At 39.2% G+C, this 21,037-nt stretch overlaps 2 protein-coding genes across 3 annotated transcripts in view; one reads left to right on the forward strand and one right to left on the reverse strand.

The window, feature by feature from the left end:
• The first annotated feature begins 17 nt into the window (after nt 1-17).
• On the forward strand, nt 18-14,870 carry AQP11 (aquaporin 11). 2 transcript variants are annotated; one of them, XM_077867178.1, is made up of 3 exons: nt 20-1,007; nt 9,529-9,645; nt 14,539-14,870. In XM_077867178.1, the coding sequence occupies exons 1-3, from the start codon at nt 386-388 to the stop codon at nt 14,616-14,618; spliced, it is 819 nt and encodes a 272-aa protein (XP_077723304.1). In that variant the 5' UTR covers nt 20-385; the 3' UTR covers nt 14,619-14,870. The 2 variants fall into 2 exon arrangements, with proteins under 2 accessions (XP_077723305.1, XP_077723304.1); XM_077867179.1 differs by lacking the exon at nt 9,529-9,645 and having other exon boundaries at nt 18-1,007.
• CLNS1A (chloride nucleotide-sensitive channel 1A) overlaps nt 5,647-21,037 on the reverse strand; it is a 42,406-nt gene continuing 27,015 nt past the window's right edge. Inside the window, exon 7 of the mRNA XM_077867182.1 lies at nt 5,647-8,737. The gene's annotated coding sequence lies outside the window, so the exon portion shown is untranslated. The remainder of the gene's footprint in view (nt 8,738-21,037) is intronic.

Here is a 21,037-nt window from a genome sequence, read left to right on the forward strand (position 1 = left end):
CGCGGCGCCCCCCCCCCCCGCCCCCCTCCGCGCCCCGTGAGACCCGCGCGGGGTTCCAGTCCCTGAGGGAGGCGGCGGGGACATGTGCGCGTCCGACTCCACGACCCCTGCTGACCGTTGGCCCTCCAGCCGGCCCCCAGCAGAGCTTCCCTTGCGCCCTTCCCCTCGTCTCCTTCTCGGCTCTGGTCCCAACACCCTCGCTCCGGGCCGGGGAGCGGGGAGGAGACCTCCAGCTTGACGCCCGGGGCCGCCCGCTGGCCTCGAGTCGGTCCGCCCCGGGGCGTGAGGACGGGGGCGGGGCTGCGGACTTAGGACTTGGGACTCCCGCCCCGAAGCTGCTGCTTCTAGAGCCCAGCAGGCAACCTAGGCTGGCCAAGAGCGAGCCATGACCGCGCTGTGGGGCCTCTGGCCCCCGGGGCAGGACACCTGCACCTCGCTGGGGCTGATGCTGTCGCTCGTGCTGTTGATGGGGTTGGCCCGCGTGGTCACCCGGCAGCGGCTGCACAGGTTCATGATGGCCCACACCTTCGTCTTGGAGTTTCTGGCCACTTTCCAGCTCTGCTGCTGCACCCATGAGCTGCAACTGCTGAGCGAGCAGGAACCCGTGCACCCCACCTGGCCGCTAACGCTAACCTACTTCTTTTCGCTGGTGCACGGCCTGACTCTGGTGGGCACCTCTACCAACCCGTGCGGCGTGATGATGCAGATGTTGCTGGGGGGAATGTCCCCCGAGACCGGTGCGATTAGGCTGTTGGCTCAGCTGATTGGTGCCCTGTGCAGCAGATACTGCATAAGCGCCCTTTGGGGCCTGGGGCTGACCAAGTACCACCTCAACGAGAGGACCTTCGCTTGCAGAAATCCTATTCAAGTCGACTTGCCCAAAGCGGTCGTCACAGAAGCCATCTGCTCCTTTATTTTCCACAGCGCTCTGTTGCACTTCCAGGAGATCCGAACCAAGCTTCGTATCCACCTGCTGGCAGCACTCATCACCTTTTTGGTCTATGCAGGTTTGTTATTCCCACAAAACATTTGGCATGTCCGGAGCCTCTGTGACTTGAGGCGCTAAGTTCTTTACCAAGAAACATTTGATACCCATACTTCTGCGATTTGTCTATATTGGTATCCCCATTTTTCTAACCATTTTGCAGCCTGTTCTTTACCAGTTGTGCAGACATATAGATCCTCTCTATTGAGTGCTGTTTTTGAATACCCAGCAACAGGAGCCATTTCTGTGCTGAAACTGAGAAATACTGAAATATTGCCAAAGGTTCAAATATCCTGCAAAGGGATTGTTTTAATGGTAGAGAGGAAAGATAACTTATCAACTATCTCTTTCCTTATGCCAACCTGACACTCTGACTGAAAAATGATCATGAGTTTAAAAAGTGCCTTCCAATGTAAGGCATAGACTATTTGATTGGTTTATAGTAAGAATAAGGAGTATTCTGTAGTTTTGTCTTAGTTCTTTTTCTACAAAATTTCTTAAAGTCATTTCTTAATTAATCTTGAGTTATAAATGAACGTCTAAGTGGCCTAACACAAAAGATGTGTTTTAAAATTAAAACTTGGTGATCCCTGGGTGGCGCAGCGGTTTGGCGCCTGCCTTTGGCCCGGGGCGCGATCCTGGAGACCTGGGATCGAATCCCACATCAGGCTCCCGGTGCATGGAGCCTGCTTTTCCCTCTGCCTGTGTCTCTGCCTCTCTCTCTCTCTCTCTCTCTGTGACTATCATAAATAAATAAAAATTAAAAAAAAAAAAAAAAAAGAGGAGTGAAGAGAGGATGAGCTACAGAGGGAGGAATAAATGGTGCCTAGTCACACACGCAGTTTCCCTTCTTAGAAATCCAACCAGGGAGGATCCCTGGGTGGCGCAGCGGTTTGGCGCCTGCCTTTGGCCCGGGGCGCGATCCTGGAGACCCAGGATCGAATCCCACGTCGGGCTCCCGGTGCATGGAGCCTGCTTCTCCCTCTGCCTGTGTCTCTGCCTCTCTCTCTCTCTCTCTCTCATTGTGTGACTATCATAAATAAATAAAAATTTAAAAAAAAGAAATTCTTTAAAAAAATAAAAATTAAATTAAAACTTGCTTGAAATTAAAGATGCTTTTTAAAAAACAAGTAACTCAAGAAATCTGTTGATTTCATGCAAACCATTTGTTTACTTTGACAAGATCTCAGATGCAGTGGATACCCTAGATATCCTAAAGGGGACTAGGAAATCCAAAAAACAAGTTTAATGATGGAATGTGTCATTTTAAATGATTGCCACAAAGTAGCTTCATTGGGACTATATACAATGTTTTAGAGACAGGTATCTAATAAAAGGAAATTAGTTGTAATGGTCTATCTTCTACCCACTGAAAGTGAGACTATGAGTAGAAGCAAACCTCAGAGTAAGGGCTTCTAAACATTTGCTTGACTTCCCAGGATAAAAATGAAAGATTTTTCTATCCATCTTTCATCCATTAGATCTAGTACTATTCTTTGTGTATACACAGATGGAAATAAAGGGTATAGGAGAGAGGGAAGGATTTATGTATATTTGAGGGGTTGGTGTATAGTTACTTATTTATTAAAGTTTTAGGTTTGGGCTAAAGCAGAAACATGCCCCCATTTATGAAGATAATCATCCCTTGCAAAAAAGTTATGCTCTGTACTTTTATAATTAATGGTGTATTTTAAAGTTTTCCAGGTACTCTCAGTATGAAACCAGAGTTGAGAACCACTGCTCTTGTCCCAACTTGAGCTGGCCCATTTGGAAGCCACTTCCTACATGTGGTTATTTACATTTATTTATTTATTTTTTTAAAAGACTATTGTTTTTTTAAGATTTTATTTATTTATTCATGAGAGACACACACAGAGAGAGGCAGAGACACAGGTAGAGGGAGAAGCAGGCTCCATGCGGGGAGCCCAATGCGGGACTCCATCCTGGGTTCCCAGGATCAGGCCATGGGCTGAAGGCAGGTGCTAAACCACTGAGCTCCCTGGGCTGCCCTAGTTATTTACATTTAAATTAACTAAAATATTCGGTTCCTCAGCCACATTTCAAGTGGTCAGTAGCCACACTTGGCTAGTGGGTGCAGTATTGGACAGCGCCGAGACTGTTTCCATGGCAGAACCTAATAGACAACTGTGGATTGCTACTGTTACAGAAATTGATAATCTATTATGATCTTCCTTTTCTGCCAATGTAAGGGAGATAAGAATATTCATTGGGTAATATACTAATAAGCACATAGGAAATTTATGAGTTATCTTAGTTAATCCTTAGGAAAACTCACTAATGAATACATTATTACCATTTTAAATAAAGTGAGGCTCATAAATGTGAAAGGACTTGTCCAATATCACACAGCTAGAATGTGCTGGAATCATGGTTCAAACTGACACTAAGGCTTAATCTCATTTCATTATCAGCTTTTTTACACTGTGATCCTCAAAAGTAACAAAAATATGTACATACAATTGAACATTATTCAGCCATGAAAGGGAATTGAGTTCTGATAACACCACAGCATGCATGGACGGAACTTGCCAGACACAAAGGGACAAACAAATGTTGCAGGACTTCACTTATATAAAAAAAATCCAGAATGGGCAGCCCGGGTGGCTCAGCGGTTTAGCGCCGCCTTCGGCCCAGGGCCTGATCCTGGAGACCTGGGTTGGTGTCCCACGTCGGGCTCCCTGCATGGAGCCTGCTTCTCCTCTGCCTGTATCTCTGCTGCGCTCTCTTTCTCCCTCTCTCTGTGTCTCTCATTAATAAATAAAATTTTTAAAAAAATCCAGAATGGGCAAATTCATAGAGTCAGAAAGTATAATAGATGTTACCAAGGGACTAGGAGGTAGGGAGGAGTCCAGGGACTTAATCTTTAATGGGTGCAGAGTACAGAGTTTCTCTTTGGAGTGATGGAAAAGTTTTGGAAATTGTGGTGATAGTTGAATATTGTGGATGTAATTAATGTCACTGAATATACACTGAAAAATGGTTAAAATGACATGTTTTATATTATATATACTTTACCACAATTTCAAACAATTTCAAGTTACAAAAGGATTCTGTTGCCAAGTAAATTTGGCAAACGCTGGATTAAACAGATTTTCTAACGTTAAGACAGTACAGAGCCTTTATTTACTATGCTGCTACATATTGTGAAACTCCAAAAGGAGGATGTGGAACAGTTCTTCAAACGTATGGAATCCTTTTGTCTAGGAGCATGTAGCAGAAGAGAACATATTTTGGGTAATGCAACACTAAGCCATATCCGCATTATTTTCTGTGGATATGTCATAACTTTAGTCAAGAGTTGTTCCAGATAAATGAACTGTCTTGGGAATGGTCAAGTTTCTGTCATATCAGAGAGAGAGAAGAGGCTTTTGTTGGAAGGATTTAAGAATGGATAGGGAAGGAAAGGCAGGGGAAGAAGACTCAGATAAGTCAAGTCTCATTACAAGTTACTTTGGTATGTCTTTTTTTAACTTCTAAGGTACTGTTGGTACTGACTTGACATGGTTGCGTCCTAGGATGTGATTTATTAACACGTTAGAGCTATAAAACTATTAATGCAGAATTCAAGCAAATCTTCCCTAATTTAGGTTTTGGGAGAATTTGGTTCAATGAACAGGGTAAGAGAGAACTGCATTCATTTTTAAAATTTATTTTAGAGAGAGAGCAGGGAGGGGCAGAGGGAGTTCGAGAGAAACTTTAGCAGACTCTGCGGTGAGCATGGAGCTGATGCAGGGCTCCATCACAGGACCCTGAGAGCACAACCTGAGCCTAAACCTGGAATCAGATGTTCCACCAACTGCGCCACCCAGGAGCCCCTGCATTCATTCTTAATTACAGTTGACCCTTGAACCATACAAGGGTTAGGGGGCACTGAGCTCCTACACAGTCAAAAATCCATGTATAACTTTTGCTTCCCCCCAAACTTAATTGCCTGCTGTTGACTGGAGGCCTTGCCGTTAATGGTTGATTTACACATATTTTGTATGTTGTATGTATTATATACTGTATTTGTACAATAAAGTAGAGGGAAGAATGTTAAAATCATGAGAAAATACATTTACAGTACTGCATTGTATTTATATTTAAAAAAAAAACCCTGCATATAAGTGGACCTGTGCATTTCAAACCCATGTTGTTCAAGGATCAACAGTAATCAGACATTGAAAAAAGTCTGTTATTTTTTATACATCTAAGTTGTCTTTATTACTGCCCTTGTTCATTTCCTTTGTAGAATATTTAATTATACACTTGTTTTCTGATGTCTTCTTCTACCAGGCAGTAAGCTTTATGAATACAGAAACTAAAATTGTTTTGTTCATTATAACATATAACCAGGTCTTAGCATTGTGTCACCTGTTACACATTAAATACTCCTATTCACTTATAAAAATCATGTAGAAAAAATAATATATATCTGGATATTTTATATTTTATGTCTAAGGGCTTTCAAAATAAGCATAATAAATTATCTGAAGAAACTAACATTTTTACTTCATTATTCATTTTTGGTATCCTAAATCCCGAAGAATATAGGTAAGTTTATTTGTTGAAGGAGAAGGGAACTAAGTCCTTTATATTTATTTGCTTTTAATGTAATAACTATATGAAATACTCATTTACAAATGAAAAAAAAAGCTTCAAACAAAGGTCCAAAACATTTATTTATTAATTAAGTGGGTTAAGTGTACAAGTTTGGAGTTTTATTGTACCCTTAAAAGAGATACTTAATTTAGGCCTCATTTCCTCATCTTTAAAATGGAGACTACTATCTACTCTTAAGACCATTATGAGGAATAGAAAAATGTATTTCAACTTCTTAGCACAGTACCTGGCACAAATATTCTGCTCACTGGAAAGGGCTAGCTCCAGACATTCTGGCTTATACACAAGTCTTATGATTTTACTACTGTCATTCTGTCACAGAAAATTTGATTCCCTGTAGGAGTATTGAGAAACATTAGCATCTAGAATTACCAGATTTAGCACTTGGACTTTGACACAGTCTTTAAATGTGGTAATGTCATCCAGTTTGTGCTCTCCTGTAAGACTCTTGACAATCAGCCAGCTCTGTCTTCCCATTGGTAGCTCTTCTTAGACATATATTATTATGTCTTCTCCCCTTCAGATGTCAACAAATAACATTTTTCAAAGATATTTTGTTAGTCCTATGCCTGATGGGTGATTTTTAAATAATTAATGTTTAATTACACAATGCATGAATGTATTCTCTTTGTTAAAAATTGAAACAATGCCAATGAGACTAAAAGTGCCTTTTGACTGCCATCTTCCATGCCTGTCCTCTCTCCTGTCTAGTCTTCCCACCAGGGTAGTCCTCTGCACATGCATGTATCTACTTCAAACTCTTTATGTGATTTATTATACATAAGTCTTACAGATCCTATAGAAACTATTGTTTAAGTATGTTCATGTTAACATAAAAGATATCATACCTTACTTTTTGCAATTTGCTTTTCTTGGTAATGGTAGTTGTTCAGTGCTATCTTGGGAGACTATGTCAATTAGTAACTCTATTTCTCTCATTATTTCAAAATACTGAATGTTATTCCAAATTAATAAGCTTCTTTATTTAGCGATCTTATGAATGGATACTTGGGTTTTCCCCAGTTCTTTGCATTATAAACAACACTACATATGTTTACTTGTATACACATATCAGTAGTTCTCTACAACAGTGGTTTTCAAAAGGAACCCCACCCCCACCCTGCCCCAGGAGACATTCAGCAATGTCTGGAGATATTTTTGGTTGTTACAATGGTGGGGAAGACAGATGTGCTGGCATCTAGTAGTAAGGCCCAAGGATGCTGCTAAACATCCCACAAACAGGACAGCCCCCAACAAAGAGCTATATAGTCTAAAACGTCAAAGCCAAAGTCATGTTTTGAGTTTGTTTGTTTTTTAAGATTTATTTATTTGCGAGAGAGAGAGAAAAAACATTAGTGGGAGGGGGAGAGGGAGAGAGAATCCCAAGTAGTCTCCATGCTGAGTGCAGAGCCTGACATGAGGCTTGATCTCAGGACCCTGATGTCATGACCTGAGACAAAACCAAGATTCAGATGCTTAACCATCACCACTCAGGAACCCCTTGGGCGTTTGACACAGAACCCACTCCTGATATGAATTTCTGTATCAGCTATTTTTTTTAAAGATCTTATTTGAGAGCGAGACCAAGAGAGAAAGAGTACATGAGCAGGGGGGAATGACAGAAGGAAAACCAGACTCCTTGTTGAGCAGAGATGTCCCACACAGGGCCGGATTCCAGGATCCTGCGATCATGTCCTGAGCCCAAGGCAGACACTTATCTGTCTGAGCCACCCAGGCATCCTGTGTATTAGCTAAAACTATTGCTTAAAATAATAATTTATTGTTTTTCATGATTCTGTGGATCAGAAGGGAAATTCCTATGTGCCCATAATAGCTGGAGAGTTGGGGGGGGGGTGGTTTGGAAAAGCCAATGTAGCTGCACTCATGTGTTCAACAATTGGTGGCAGCTGTCATCTAAGATGCCTCAGTTCTCCCCCATGTGGCCTCTTATCCTCTAGCAGTCTAGACCAGCTTCCTTATGTGGTCAGGGCACTGTTCCAAGAGAGCAAAAAGTGGAAACTCATGGGTGTTTTGAGACCTGAAACTAGAATTCACTCAGTGTCACTTATATTCTGAACTGCCATAGCATCATTCCTGCTGCATTCTGTTTGTCAGTGCAAGTTGCAAAGCCAGTCCATGTTCAAGAGAGGAGAACTCTGCCTTTTGGTGGGAATGGCAGCTTCCACGTTATACTCAGCACTATTGGAGATGTGACGATTAAAAGATAAGGCAAGTGAAATGGCTTGAATTTTAGTATGGTCATAAGTGTGACAGATAGTGTTCTCTGATCTAAGGAAATAGCAAAGACCTAATGGGAATACCAAAGAAAACTAATTATGAGAGCAATGGTTCAGTCTATTTTTACTTAAATGTGCCAAAAAAAAAAAAAAAAAAAAAAGCACAGGTCACTCGTATTATCATAGCACACGTTACATTGTATTTTAAAGACCTGTGTAAGTTCTTATCTTTTGCCAATGATGTCTACCATATAGGAACTCAATTTTTTTATTGAACTGAAATGACCACCTGCCAACCAAAGAATTCTGTTGGTCCTTGGCAGTTGCAGGCTTAACATCCCAAGACTGACTATTCAAAAGAGATTCTGAAGGCCCATGACATGGTGTGATTTATAATTGCTGAGACATGAGTATGAATCATACTGTGAGGCTGGTGTGCTAGAAAAAGCTCTGAACCATGGAGTGAACTTAGTTCACTGCTCAATATCTTCATCTTGACACAGCTTCAATGTTTTTAGTCTATCAAGGATGAAATCTCCTTGGTGAAATCCTATGAAAGGGCTACTTAATTTCCATTTTACTGGATTTTACAAAGACAGCATGCTATAGTGGTATATGTCAAGGTAAAATTTGTGAAGATCTCAGGATCTAGCTCTCTGGCTGAGTCAGAGGCAGATCTGTGTGCACAAGCTTCTACACGAAAGCAGCAACAGAAATACCACTATCTCAGGAATAATCTTAGGGTGTGTTCTGAAAAGCTGAGCCACAGTCTGGTACCACTGGAAGTCCAGCCTCCTCTGCTTTTCCTTTCTTGCTTGTCTGGCCAGAACTAAACTCCTAGGCTCCATCCACGTCAGAGAGAGAACCTGGGTGCAGAGCGGGACCATGAATCCTGAAAAGCAATCAACAGTTAGAATTTGTACCTATCTTTCACAACTATACACAATCACTTTTTTTATTTAAAAAATTTTGTAGTCATTTGAGACATAATTCACATGCCATTCACAGTCCCTTCTTAGAGCTCTGCTGACAAGTAAAAATGGAGCCAATGATAACACTGGTCCATTTTACTTTTGTTTTCAACACAAAGGTATACTTATGGTCAAGAGGATCCTGGGGTATTTTATTTTTATTATTGTTTATTCATTTAAATTGATGAATGTTAAGATGGGCAGCCAAATCTCCTGTTGCATAAACTTGTAGGAACAATAATAGAACAGATTAATTTTCAGTGTGCATTCTATAATATATAGGAAAAGCACTGGGTTAAAACTCTTAATGTCCTGGGGCACCTGGACACTGGTGGCTCAGTGGTTGAGCATCTGCCTTTGGCTCAGGTTGTGATCCCGAGGTCTTGGGATCAAGTCCCGCATCCAGCTCCCCACAGGAAGCCTGCTTCTCCCTCTGCCTATGTCTCTGCCTCTCTCATGAATAAATAAAATCTTTTTTCAAAAAAAAAAAAAAAAAAAAAAAAGCCAAACTCTTAATGTCTTTGCAGTTTATAATCTATAATCTATTTTTATATTCTAAAATACGCCAGGTGATTCTGCAAAGGAAGATTATAGCATAAGAATACTTAAATACCTAAAACAAAGCAGTCATATCTTGTAACCTCTTTATTTCCAGTTGCAAGAAAATGTAAAATATATGGTTTGGTGTCACTCTGCTTAAAATGTATTACAGGAGGAAGTCTAACAGGAGCTGTATTTAATCCAGCTTTGGCACTTTCACTACATTTCACGTGTTTTGATGAAGCATTCCTTCGATTTTTTATAGTATATTGGCTCGCTCCTTCTTTAGGTAAGCATATTTTTATTAATGTGATTAAAAGACTAGGGTATCTTAAAATGATAGGAAATGTCACTCTAACATGTCAATTTCCAAAGCCAGAATTGGTGCAAGAAATAAAATGAGTAAAATGAAAATACCTGAAGTAATGCTTTATCTGTGCAGTATCCTTTAAAACTTATCTTCAAAAAAATAAAATTACTAAGGATAGTCAGTTTCAGGTATGATACCACTTTAAGAAACCCTCAGATATATGGGCAAAAAAACTAAGGAGTGATTCCTTCTGTTAAAAAAATATCTCTTTCAAAAAAAAAAAAAAACCTCTTTCTTGCTAAAGGGAATTTTCTTTTTAATTTGTGAGTTCCAGATAAAGTACTATTAAGGTCATTTGACTTTCTGTAAAAGAGCATCTCATGAAACAATGGATAACTATAGTAAGTGTAATTTTAAAATGACCCATAATTGCATTCCTGTTATTTCTATCTGAATCAGATATATAAAACTCCTCTTATAATATGCATTTCTAAAAAAAAAAACAAAAAAATATGCATTTCTTTCTATAAGTTATTAGCATTTCTTGTTTTTCAGTCACCTCTTTTAAGCCTGATTATAAATCATAATTTTAAAAGAATATAGGATGCCTGGCTTTTATTAGTTCATCCTTTTTATCCACAGTTAGCATTTTGGTTTTTGTTCCTTATTTTTGTTAAAAAAAGAAAATTAGGGTACATAGAGAAGGGAACATTGGCATAATACGTTTGAACAACCAGCACACTTCTCCCCTTCACCTTCCATGCCTTTATTTCACATTTAGCACCTGTTTTGCTCAGTACTAGTATCTGTGGACCTAAACATGAAAAATATCAGAAAAAGTCTGTATTTTAAAATGCTAACAATAGCAGCTGTTTTTCAGTTCTAGAGAGTGCTAGTGTTTTCTAATAACTTCTTTAAATTTTCTCTAGTCTTAATTTTTAAGAAGTTAATCATTGAAGTTCATGAAGTCACTAATTGGATAGGTCTACTGACAGTTTTTATATGGAATGATTCTCTTAAGGTGTCATATTTGCAATCCACATATATTATTAACATTGTATACTGTGCTCCAACTGCAATTTTAACAGTAGGCCTATGACACTGAAGAATTATTTCATCCAGCGGTGCCTGGCTGGCTCAGTAAGAGGAGTGGGCAACTCTTGACCTCAGGAGTCATGAGTTGGATGTAGAGATTACTTTAAAAAAAAAAAAAAAAATTCATTCATTACTTGAAAGAACACTAAAATGGAGGTAGGCCTTCCCAAAAGAATTTTAATTAATTAATTAATTAATTTTAGGGAGAGAGCATGTGAGCAAGCAGGGGTAGGGGGACAGGGGGAGAGATGGAATCTAAGCAGGCTGCATGCCCAGTGGGGATCCTGATGCAGGGCTCAATCTCACGACCTTGAGATCATGACTTGAGCTGAAGTCAAGAGTCCAATGCTTAACTGGCTGAGCCACCCAGGCACACCTCCAAAATAATTCTTAAAAGGAAAAAAATCAGAATGACATTTTCTGTAAAATGCCTATGATTTTTTTTTTTTAAAGTAATCTCTAAGGAGAATCCCTGGTTGGCTTAGCCGTTTGGCGCCTGCCTTTGGCCCAGGGCGCGATCCTGGAGTCCCGGGATCAAATCCCACGTCGGGTTCCCGCCGTGGAGCCTGCTTCTCCCTCTGCCTGTGTCTCTGCCTCTCGTTCTCTCTCTCTCTGTGTCTATCACGAGTAAATAAATAAATAAATCTTAAAAAATAAATAAAGTAATCTCTATACCCAACATGCGGCTCAAACTCACAACCCTGAGATCAAGAGTCACATGCTGTATGGACCGAGCCAGCCAGACACCCCTAGAAAACATTGCTTAAAGCAAAAAGTCATGGCTGGCTCAGTCAGTGCAACATGCAACTCTTGATGTCAGGGTTATAAATTCGAGCCCCATGTTGGGTGTACAGATTAATTTTTTTTTTATTTTTACAGATTACTTTTTAAATAATTTTTTTTAATTTTTATTTATTTATGATAGTCACAGAGAGAGAGAGAGAGGCGCAGAGACACAGGCAGAGGGAGAAGCAGGCTCCATGCACCGGGAGCCTGACGTGGGATTCGATCCCGGGTCTCCAGGATCGCGCCCTGGGCCAAAGGCAGGCGCCAAACCGCTGCGCCACCCAGGGATCCCCCTACAGATTACTTTTTAAAAAAAGTTTTCTTGGGACATCTGGGTGGCTCAAGCAGTTGAGCATCTGCCTTTGGCTCAGGCATGATCCTGGAGTTCTGGGATCGAGTCCCACATCGGGCTCCTGCATGGAGCCTGCCTCTCCCTCTGCCTATGTCTCTGCCTCTCTGTCTCTCATGAATAAATAAATAAAATCTTTTAAAAAAAAAATAAATGTTTTCTAGCCCAAATCACTTAATAACTTCTTCCTGAAAGAACATACTGGAAAAAAAAAGTTTCACGGTAGATAAAAGAGGAGCAATCATTTCTGCCCCTTTAAGAAGTGTACAGACCAGAGAATAGTGGGTTGGGGAAACAGACTACATTTTATTCATGTTAGTATAGTCCAAACAGGAAGATAACATTTAATTGTAGCCATTACCAAAACATTTTATGGAACCACTTACCCCCCAAAATTCCAACATGCACATATTTTTCTTCCTCATCAAGGAATCTTTTATGTTTTTTTTTTTTCAAGGAATCTTTTAAAAATGGCATTGGGATTAAACTTTTTAGCAATTATCTTTGGCCGGAATTGGCTTGTTGAAAATATACAAAGATTCTTTGTTGGCCTAAGGATTTCCTAGCTTTTCCCAAATAGACCTAACTAAAATTTCTTATAGCTTTTGGTTTAAAGAATGTTCCTACACTTCTTTAAGAGATTTAGGAATGAAAAGCAATACAGTAATCCTTCAGTAGATGTGGATAAAGGACATATATGAATAAATGACACTTTTTAGAATATTGAATTCCAGCTTGGCATTGGATTTTGTCATTCATTGAAGTTACTTACAGTTCTATTGGGGAAAAAATGGCATCAAATGAAATAAAGTTACAAACTATTAAGGATGGGAAAAATGAATTATATTTTTAGGGGCACCTGGTTGGCTCAGTAGAGCATGTGACTCTTGATCTTACGGTTGTGAGTTCCAGCCCCACACTGGGTGTAGAGATTACTTAAAAATGAAATCTTAAGAGGCACCTGGGTGGCTCAGTCAGTTAAGTGTCTTAACTCTTGCTTTCAGCTCAGGTCTTGATCTTAGGGTCATGAATGTAAGCCCTGTGTTGTGTGCTCCACAGTGAGCATGGAGTCTACTTAAAAATAAGTAAAATAAAATATTTTTTAAAAATTATATTTTTACAAGAATCCTTTACACAGCTAAGTAAAAGATGGGGTGTTAAGACAAACAAAACCCTGTTAAAGCTTCATTAGGTGATGCCACTGAGATGGAGGAGAGTCGTCCCAAGATAGCTTTCCATTCTTGACGAAGCAGGGAGTAAGCAAACTATTCTTGGAACCTGTACTTGTGTTTGTTACTTTTCATAGCAGTGGTAATTATAATTTTTCTAATGACTTCTGCCATCTCTCCAAAACAGAAGTGACTATAATAATGCATATAGAATTAATTCTCCAGTTTACACATTTCATAAAATGAAAATTAGCTAATTCTATTTGCTATGTAACTGAAATTACGTTTTTGGAAAATGTTTTCAATGTAATGTCTTATTCTCTAGCTCTGACTTCATAAGAAAATGTCAAATCTTGTGGATCAGTTAACATTTAGGTTGTTTCCGACATTTTTTTTTTTTTCATTTAAAGCTTTTGGTCGCAAGACAGACTTTTATCTTTTAAAGCTATCCAAATGCTTAAGGTTTCCTTTGTTACCAAATACAAGTAAAAAAAAATATCAGATCTGCATGTGACAAAAACTCAGTCTGAATTTAAACTAACTTAGAATTTTAATCCTAAATATGTTAAGATAAAAATACTAATTGCAGACATCCCTTTCAAGACAGTGATTTGAGCCCTCTGGCTGTCCCTTCCATCCCGATTTTCCACTGAAAAATTAACCCATAGTCACATGCTAGATTTAACTGGTGTGACCTCAAAAATGAATATTTACTAATATATGACTCTTTTCTTTTTACATATTTTCTTTTTTAAAAAAGGATTTTATTTATTCATGGCGGGGGGGAGTTTGGGGGCGGGGACAAAAGGAGAGGGAAAGACTCACAAGGAGACTGTATGGAGCCCAACACAGGGCTTGATCCCAGGAACCTGAGATCTTGACCTGAGCTGAAATTAACAGTCGGATGCTCAACCCCCTGAGATACCTAGGGCCCCCATGTATTATTTAAGATATATAATTTTAGCACTGACTGAAATTTTGTTTTACACCTTTTGCTTGATACAGCTCTAAAAGCTATTAATATTGTAACTGATGAAAAAAAGAGAAGGGAGAAAGTAATGTTTGAGCATTCCAAATGAAAACTCAAGAGCAATTTCAGTTGCTTTATTCTCCCAGTACATCTCTGGGGCACAGAGGGACAGTGTTGCTAGGGAAGAGCAAAGGGAGACCAAAGTCCCGAGTTTCTCACTCAGCAGGTCAGTGACAGCACCAGAGCTAGAACTCCACATCTATTCATTCTTTCGGTTCATTGTTTAGAGCCTTCTGGTTTTATCAAGTACATATGTTTTTAAGGATTCACAGTTGAAGAAAAATGTGAGAATGTTATATTAATAAATATCCACATTTCATGGAGAATTGATGCAGCTAATTCTTTTAAACATTGCTTTCCAAATCTCTAGGGACATAAATTATAATCACTGAGTGATTCTGAACTTCCGTAGATTGTTTATTTTACTCTATTTTGTCTTTCAGGTATATTGTTGATGATTTTGATGTTCAGCTTTTTCCTTCCATGGCTGTATAACCACCATGCAATTAATAAAAGGGAGTAACTATTCCAAGACTCAGACTCAGTTACAGGACTGTCAAGCTGGATGTGATATTTATGTGATATCTTATCACCTCATATTCAACATACTGGCTACACTGGACTCATCAATGTTTAGCTTCCTCGGAGGAAGCTGCCTTGTATTGTCATCACTGGAACTTAACAAAACCAATTACTGTGAAAAGGAGATAACCTGTGTTTCTCAGTTAAGACTTGTTCTTTTGAGTGTGTATTAAATGCTGATAGAAAAGACTCACTGGGGCGCCTGCCTGGCTCAGTCAGTTGAGCATTCAACTCTTGGTTTCGGCTCAGATCATGATTTCAGGGTCATGAGATGGAGCCCTGCATCAGGCTCTGCGCTTAGCAGGCAGTCTGCTTGGGATTCTCTCTCTCTCTCTAAATAAATCTTTTATTAAAAAAAGATTCATGGGATGCCTGGGTGGCTCAGTGGTTGAGCGTCTGCCTTTGGGTCAGGTCATAGTCCCAGGGTCCTGGGATCGAGTTCTACATCAGGCTCCCCACAGGGAGCCTGTTTCTTCCTCTGCCTATGTCTCTGCCTCTCTCTGTCTCATGAATAAATAAAATCTTTAAAAAAATAAAAGTAAAATTAAAAAAGATTCATTAAATATAAATCTCAAGTGATAATTTTGATGAAAAGAGCACAGGGTGAGGAGGGAAGGGAGGTAGGACTAAAAACAGAGTATATATCAAATCTCACCTGAATGAATAGGATTTTTAACCAAAGTATGACCAGTCATGCTTACAGACCTAGAGAGGGTACATTTCAGCCACTACCTCACACAGTGATACCATCAGCAGTGTCACCTATCAATAGGAAAGTTGCTTTTGGAAGTATATTATATATCCACTCATACTTGAGGTGTTTCCTAAATTTTAAATATAATCTAAAATATTTTCTTTCACTAGACAATCTTAGTAGCTTTCAGAAAGTTATTACTTAATGAACTAAAACAAAGCACCCATACAAAGTCAAGAGATAAGCTTTTCACATTCTCATTTGATCCTAACAGCTACCTTAGATAGTAGGTAAGGCATGTATTTTTAATCTTCATTTTACAGATAAGGAAACTAAGTCCAGAGGTGTTTGCCACCCTGAGGTCAGTTGAGGCTCAAATACCATCTTTAGACTTCGATTTCAATACAAAAAAATCTTGGTCATTATTATGATTAAAGTAAAGTTCCAGATTTTGAAGCAACATTTAAGATTTTATAATGTTAAAATTTAAGAATTAACTAGTTTTTTGTCTTGTTAGGGTTAAAGAGCCTAAGTTTTCTTCCATAAGAAGCTTTATTTTATTATTATGAGGCTACTTTTCATTTAGAAGTTCTGGCTATAAGGTTAAGTGTATTTCTCTTCAAAGGTAATTCCATTATCAGGGTTAGAACTGAAAATAAAGAAAATATGGGGTGAGGGCAGCCCGGGTGGCTCAGCGGTTTAGTGCCCAGGGCCTGATCTTGGAGACCTGGGATCGAGTCCCACATTGGGCTCTCTGCATGGAGCCTGCTTCTCCCTCTGCCTGTGTCTCTGGCCTCCACCCCCCCCCCCCCCGCTTCTGTCTCTCATGAATAAATAAATAAAACCTTTTAAAAATAAAGAAAATATGGGGTGAGATCAGATCTATGTAATAGGGCAGCCCTGGTGGCCCAGTGGTTTAGCGCCTGCCTTTGGCCCAGGGCGTGATCCTGAGGCCCTGGGATTGAGTCCCACATCGGGCTCCCTGCATGGAGCCTGCTTCTCCCTCTGCCTGTGTCTCTGCCTCTCTGTGTCTCTCATGAATAAATAAATAAAATCTTAAAAAAAAAACCTATGTAATAAACAATTGATAAATTGTCAGGTAATTTAAATGCTGCTTGGTGATGAGCTTGTGATAGTTACTCCCATTACACCAGCCGAGTGGACTGAACAGTGGCAGGCTACCCAACAAGCCAGCCAGTTTGAGGATCATGGACTTTGACTCATGAACTTAGAAATACTAGTTTCTATTTTAAAAACCTCAGTTTAGGGATCCCTGGGTGGCGCAGCGGTTTGGCGCCTGCCTTTGACCCAGGGCGTGATCCTGGAGACCCGGGATCAAATCCCACGTCAGGCTCCCGGTGCATGGAGCCTGCTTCTCCCTCTGCCTGTCTCTGCTTCTCTCTCTCTCTGTGTGACTATCATAAATAAATAAAAATTTAAAAAAAAAACAAAACTTCAGTTTATAAAATTGTGACAGTGGCTAAATACAGTTTATTTGGCCTGCACAATATTTTAAAATAAGTAAATAAAAAAAGCTAGTGTTGTAGTCTTTTTCACACAAAAATCCAGTTCTGGATTCTCGAAAAAACCCAAAAGATGTGGCAATGCTAGGCCTGAATCCTGTCATGGCAACACAAAATAAAGGCTGTTACCTTTAAAATGATACCTCTACCACTCCCTAGGTCTTCCAACCATGAAACTGTGTTTCAATTACTGTTTCATGAGACTCTGTATTTAAGAAAAATAAGTATTAATTCATGAAAATACCTGGCTCTCTAAACTTGTCAGAATTTGAGACTATAGATGACACTGCTTCCCCTACAGGTCTCTGAGATGGTAGCTGTTTTCTCCATGCCACCTCTGATACCTGCAAGTGGAACAGGTTTCGCTCTCCTCGTGGCTGCTTCCCTTTGCTCCTGCTGTTAAAAACCTGTCAGCACACCACGCCATCTGCCACCTGGGTACTTCTTACTGTAGCACCTACCCTATTAGTACCCTCAATTCCCCCGGGGTCCTTTAAGAACTTAGTTCCTGTCTCAGCCTCTGTAATACCATTCCAGTTATAGTTCTTGAAGACTTCAATATCCATGAAGATGATCCTTTCAGTTTCTTGGCCTCTCAGTTCACTAGCTGAACTTGAAAGGTTTTTCATTTATTTTTCTTCTATTGTGCCTCAGCTACAACTTTGGTCATAACCTTAAGCTTGTCATTACCAGTAACTCAAACCCTAACCACTACCCTCTCCTGGCTCACTCATTCTAGTCACTCATCTCCAATAATCCTTCAGCCTCCATAGAGAACTTCTGCCCACCGATACCACTGCCTTTTCACATCTCTCACTCTTAAGTACTTCTCTCCAAGCAGCTTAAATTACACACTTGCAGAGAATCTTAACTCCCTTGTTCTTTTATCTCATCATAGTCACACGGCTTAACTACAGTCTAGATTAAACCCAGTTGCTTATTCCTTGTCTGCACCTGAAACTGAAATAGAAAAACAGTGAGATATATAGCAGGACAGTTCTTTCAGAGGTTGGCTGTAAAGGGAAGAAAACGTGGGCAGCCACTGAAGGTGGAAATTAGGTCAAGAAAGAATCTTTTTTTAAGATGGGAAAGATCTTGGCATGTTTATATGCTGGGGGGAATGATTCAGCAGAGAGGAAACTGATGATGTAGGAGAGGGAGGGGAGATTTCCCAGGTCTGTATTTCATAATAGGTTAGTGAAGACAGAATCAAGTGCACAGGGGTTGGTTTCAGCTAGAGGCAAAACTAGATCATTCATAGCAGCAGGAGAAAAGGTGAGAATATATGCATACAAGTTAAGCAGATGTGCTGGGAGTCTTAAGTTCTATTTGCCTTTTCCTGTTTCTTTATTTTTTTAGAGGAGAGGTACAGGAGAAGGAGAAAGAGAATCTTAATTAAGCAGACTCACACACAGTGTGGAGCCCAACATGGGGCTCCATCTCACAAGTCTGAGATCATGACCTGAGCGAAATCAAGAGTCTGACCCTTAACCAACTGAGCCACCAAGGCACCACTTCCTGTTTCTTCTTGAAGCATTCTTATCAGGGCTTCAGCTCCACCATTCCACTCAAATTCTTGCCAAGGCCATCAATTACTTTCACATTGTTAAAGCAAGTTCTCATCCTTATTATCTATCAGCAGCATTTGATACAACTGACTGTATTCTCCTCCTGAAAATACTTCACTTCCACAAAATCCCCGGCTTCTCAGTTTCTTTTGCTAGTTCTTCCTCTTTTCCTCAAATGAAATGATAGTTTCCCAGGTCTTAGTTCTCTGAGCTCTTTTCTACTTATAGTCACACACTTGGTAATTTTATCCAGTATTGTAGCTTTGAAGCAACTATATCCTAATGACTGCCAAATTTATTTCCGCTTGTACAACTGTCCTGAATTCCAGACTCGTATCCATCTTTAATATTTGACATATCTACCTGGTTGTCTGATAACTCAACTTGATAAATGCAGCTTTAGTTAATTCAAACTGCATAGTTTATCCAGTCTATTGATGGGTATTTCTAGTTATTCACTATTAAAGCAACGCTGCTTGTGAACATGTGTTTCTTTAGCGTAAGTAGGCCTTCATACTTTGCATTATGGCCTACTAGCACAGTTTAGTCCAAGCCTCCATTTACTTACTTTTGCCCCCATTACTGCAGTAATTTGTTTCTATTGTTTGAGTGATCCTATTAAAACAATCAAATTCATGCCACAGCTTTCTAGTTTAGACCTAACGGCATCTCATCCTCTAATTATTACAAAATTATAGATAACTGAGTGTGCAAAATATTAGTTTTATTTTAGGAAAAATTTTAGGAAATTTTATTTTAGGAAAAATTTTAGGAAAAAATACATATTTTAGGAAAAAATACATATGAACCAATGTGACTTCTGAGCTATACTGACATCAGTGCCCTATTTAGCAACTATCTGTGAACTGGTTAACATGTTATTTAAAAATGCATTGTAGCAAAACTGTACTAGAAAGCTAGAGCTAGAATGTATTATTGTAGGCATAAAGTACTGCCATAGAGAAATGCACACACGTGCATTAAAGATACACAAGAATATGTGCTGCAGCATGCTTTAATAAGGAATAACTGGAATCTTAAATACCCATCAAGAGATTGGATGAACTGTGCTACAGAGCTGCCTGTATCAACTTGGCTAAACTTTTAGGATGCTAAGTAGGAAAAGCAGCTGGAGGATTCAGATAATGAGCGTGTTTTGTTTTGTTTTGAAATAATGAATTAGTTTAAAAACATGCAACGCTGGGACACCTGACTGGCTCAGTCAGTAGACCATGGGACACTTGATCTCATGAGTCAGGAGTTCAAAGTCCACACTGGGTATAGAGCTTACATTTAAAAAGAAAAAAAAAAAAAAAAAAAAAAAAGTAAGAAAAACCCCAAACATACAACTCAATACCACAGAGTATTTAGATAATACATGTGGAGCAAAATACAAACAGGAAATGGGCGAAAACCTCAGTCTCCCTCCTATCTCAGTCCCCCACTTCTCCCAGAAACAGCTATCACTACCTTCCAATGATATTCCAAGGATATTTTATATATACATAAGCACATGATACACATCATCCCCACTGTAATCTCCAGCCCTTTTTCTTCTATATAAATATCTTAATATTTTTAACATATCTTGGATACATAAGGATCTACCTAATTCTTTTTGAGGAACAGTTCTCTATTATACAGATACACTGTAAACAATTGACCCAGGCCTAACTATAGACATTGAGATTGTTCTCAAGCCATTTGCTTTTACAAATAAAGTTCCAATTAATTTCCTTACATAGATGGCTTTCCCTAATGTGCAAATTTATTTATAAATTCCAAAAAAAAAAAAAAAGAATAAATTCCATTAAGTGGAGTTTCTGGGCCACACAATATTTGCATTTTAATTTGACAAATACTGTGCCCTTCAGTTTTTATAAAAAATCTTAACTTTTATGATATATAATCTTGATTTATTTTATTCTTTTAAGATTTGGGGTTGTAGCAGACAGCTATGTTTTTTGCAAGCCAACAGCCAAGCATCCTTTCTATTTGGGGTAATCTCTGTGAAAATCTGGGTAAAGGAAGTGCCCTCCCACTACAGAAGCTGAAAGGGATAGAAACTCTTGTTTTTTGTCCCTAGCAACACAAAGAGTGCCAACCATAATGGTGACTCAAAGACATGGGGTCAATTAAGAAATCAATCTAAACGCAACAGAAGAATCATAGCATTTTATGTAGATCACCCTGAACTTTTTTATGAGCCTGGTTAATTCTGCTTTCCTACCCATTTTGTGAGCTATCAGATAGTGTTTTAACAATTTTTTTTCTGCTTAAATTAGCCAGATTTAGATTTACTTATGACCAGAGTTTGGGCAGATAATTTTAGTCATACTTTTACGAATATAAATTGCTGAATTATCCTCATATTTGCATTACATTATAAAGGCTCAGACTGCTATATTTTTGGGTAACCTTTATTTGCTTTTCTTCATAATCCTATCAACTATTTACTCCTGCTATTGATATGCCTGATACAACCATCCCTTTCTCCTTTTCTAACCTGTTGCATGCCTAGGAACTAGCTATTCAAGTATACTGGACCTGTCTGTAGAGTAGGAATAGAAACTTG

The sequence above is a fragment of the Canis aureus genome, chromosome 23 (genome assembly GCF_053574225.1).
Source record: "Canis aureus isolate CA01 chromosome 23, VMU_Caureus_v.1.0, whole genome shotgun sequence".
NCBI classification, from domain to species: Eukaryota; Metazoa; Chordata; class Mammalia; order Carnivora; family Canidae; genus Canis; species Canis aureus.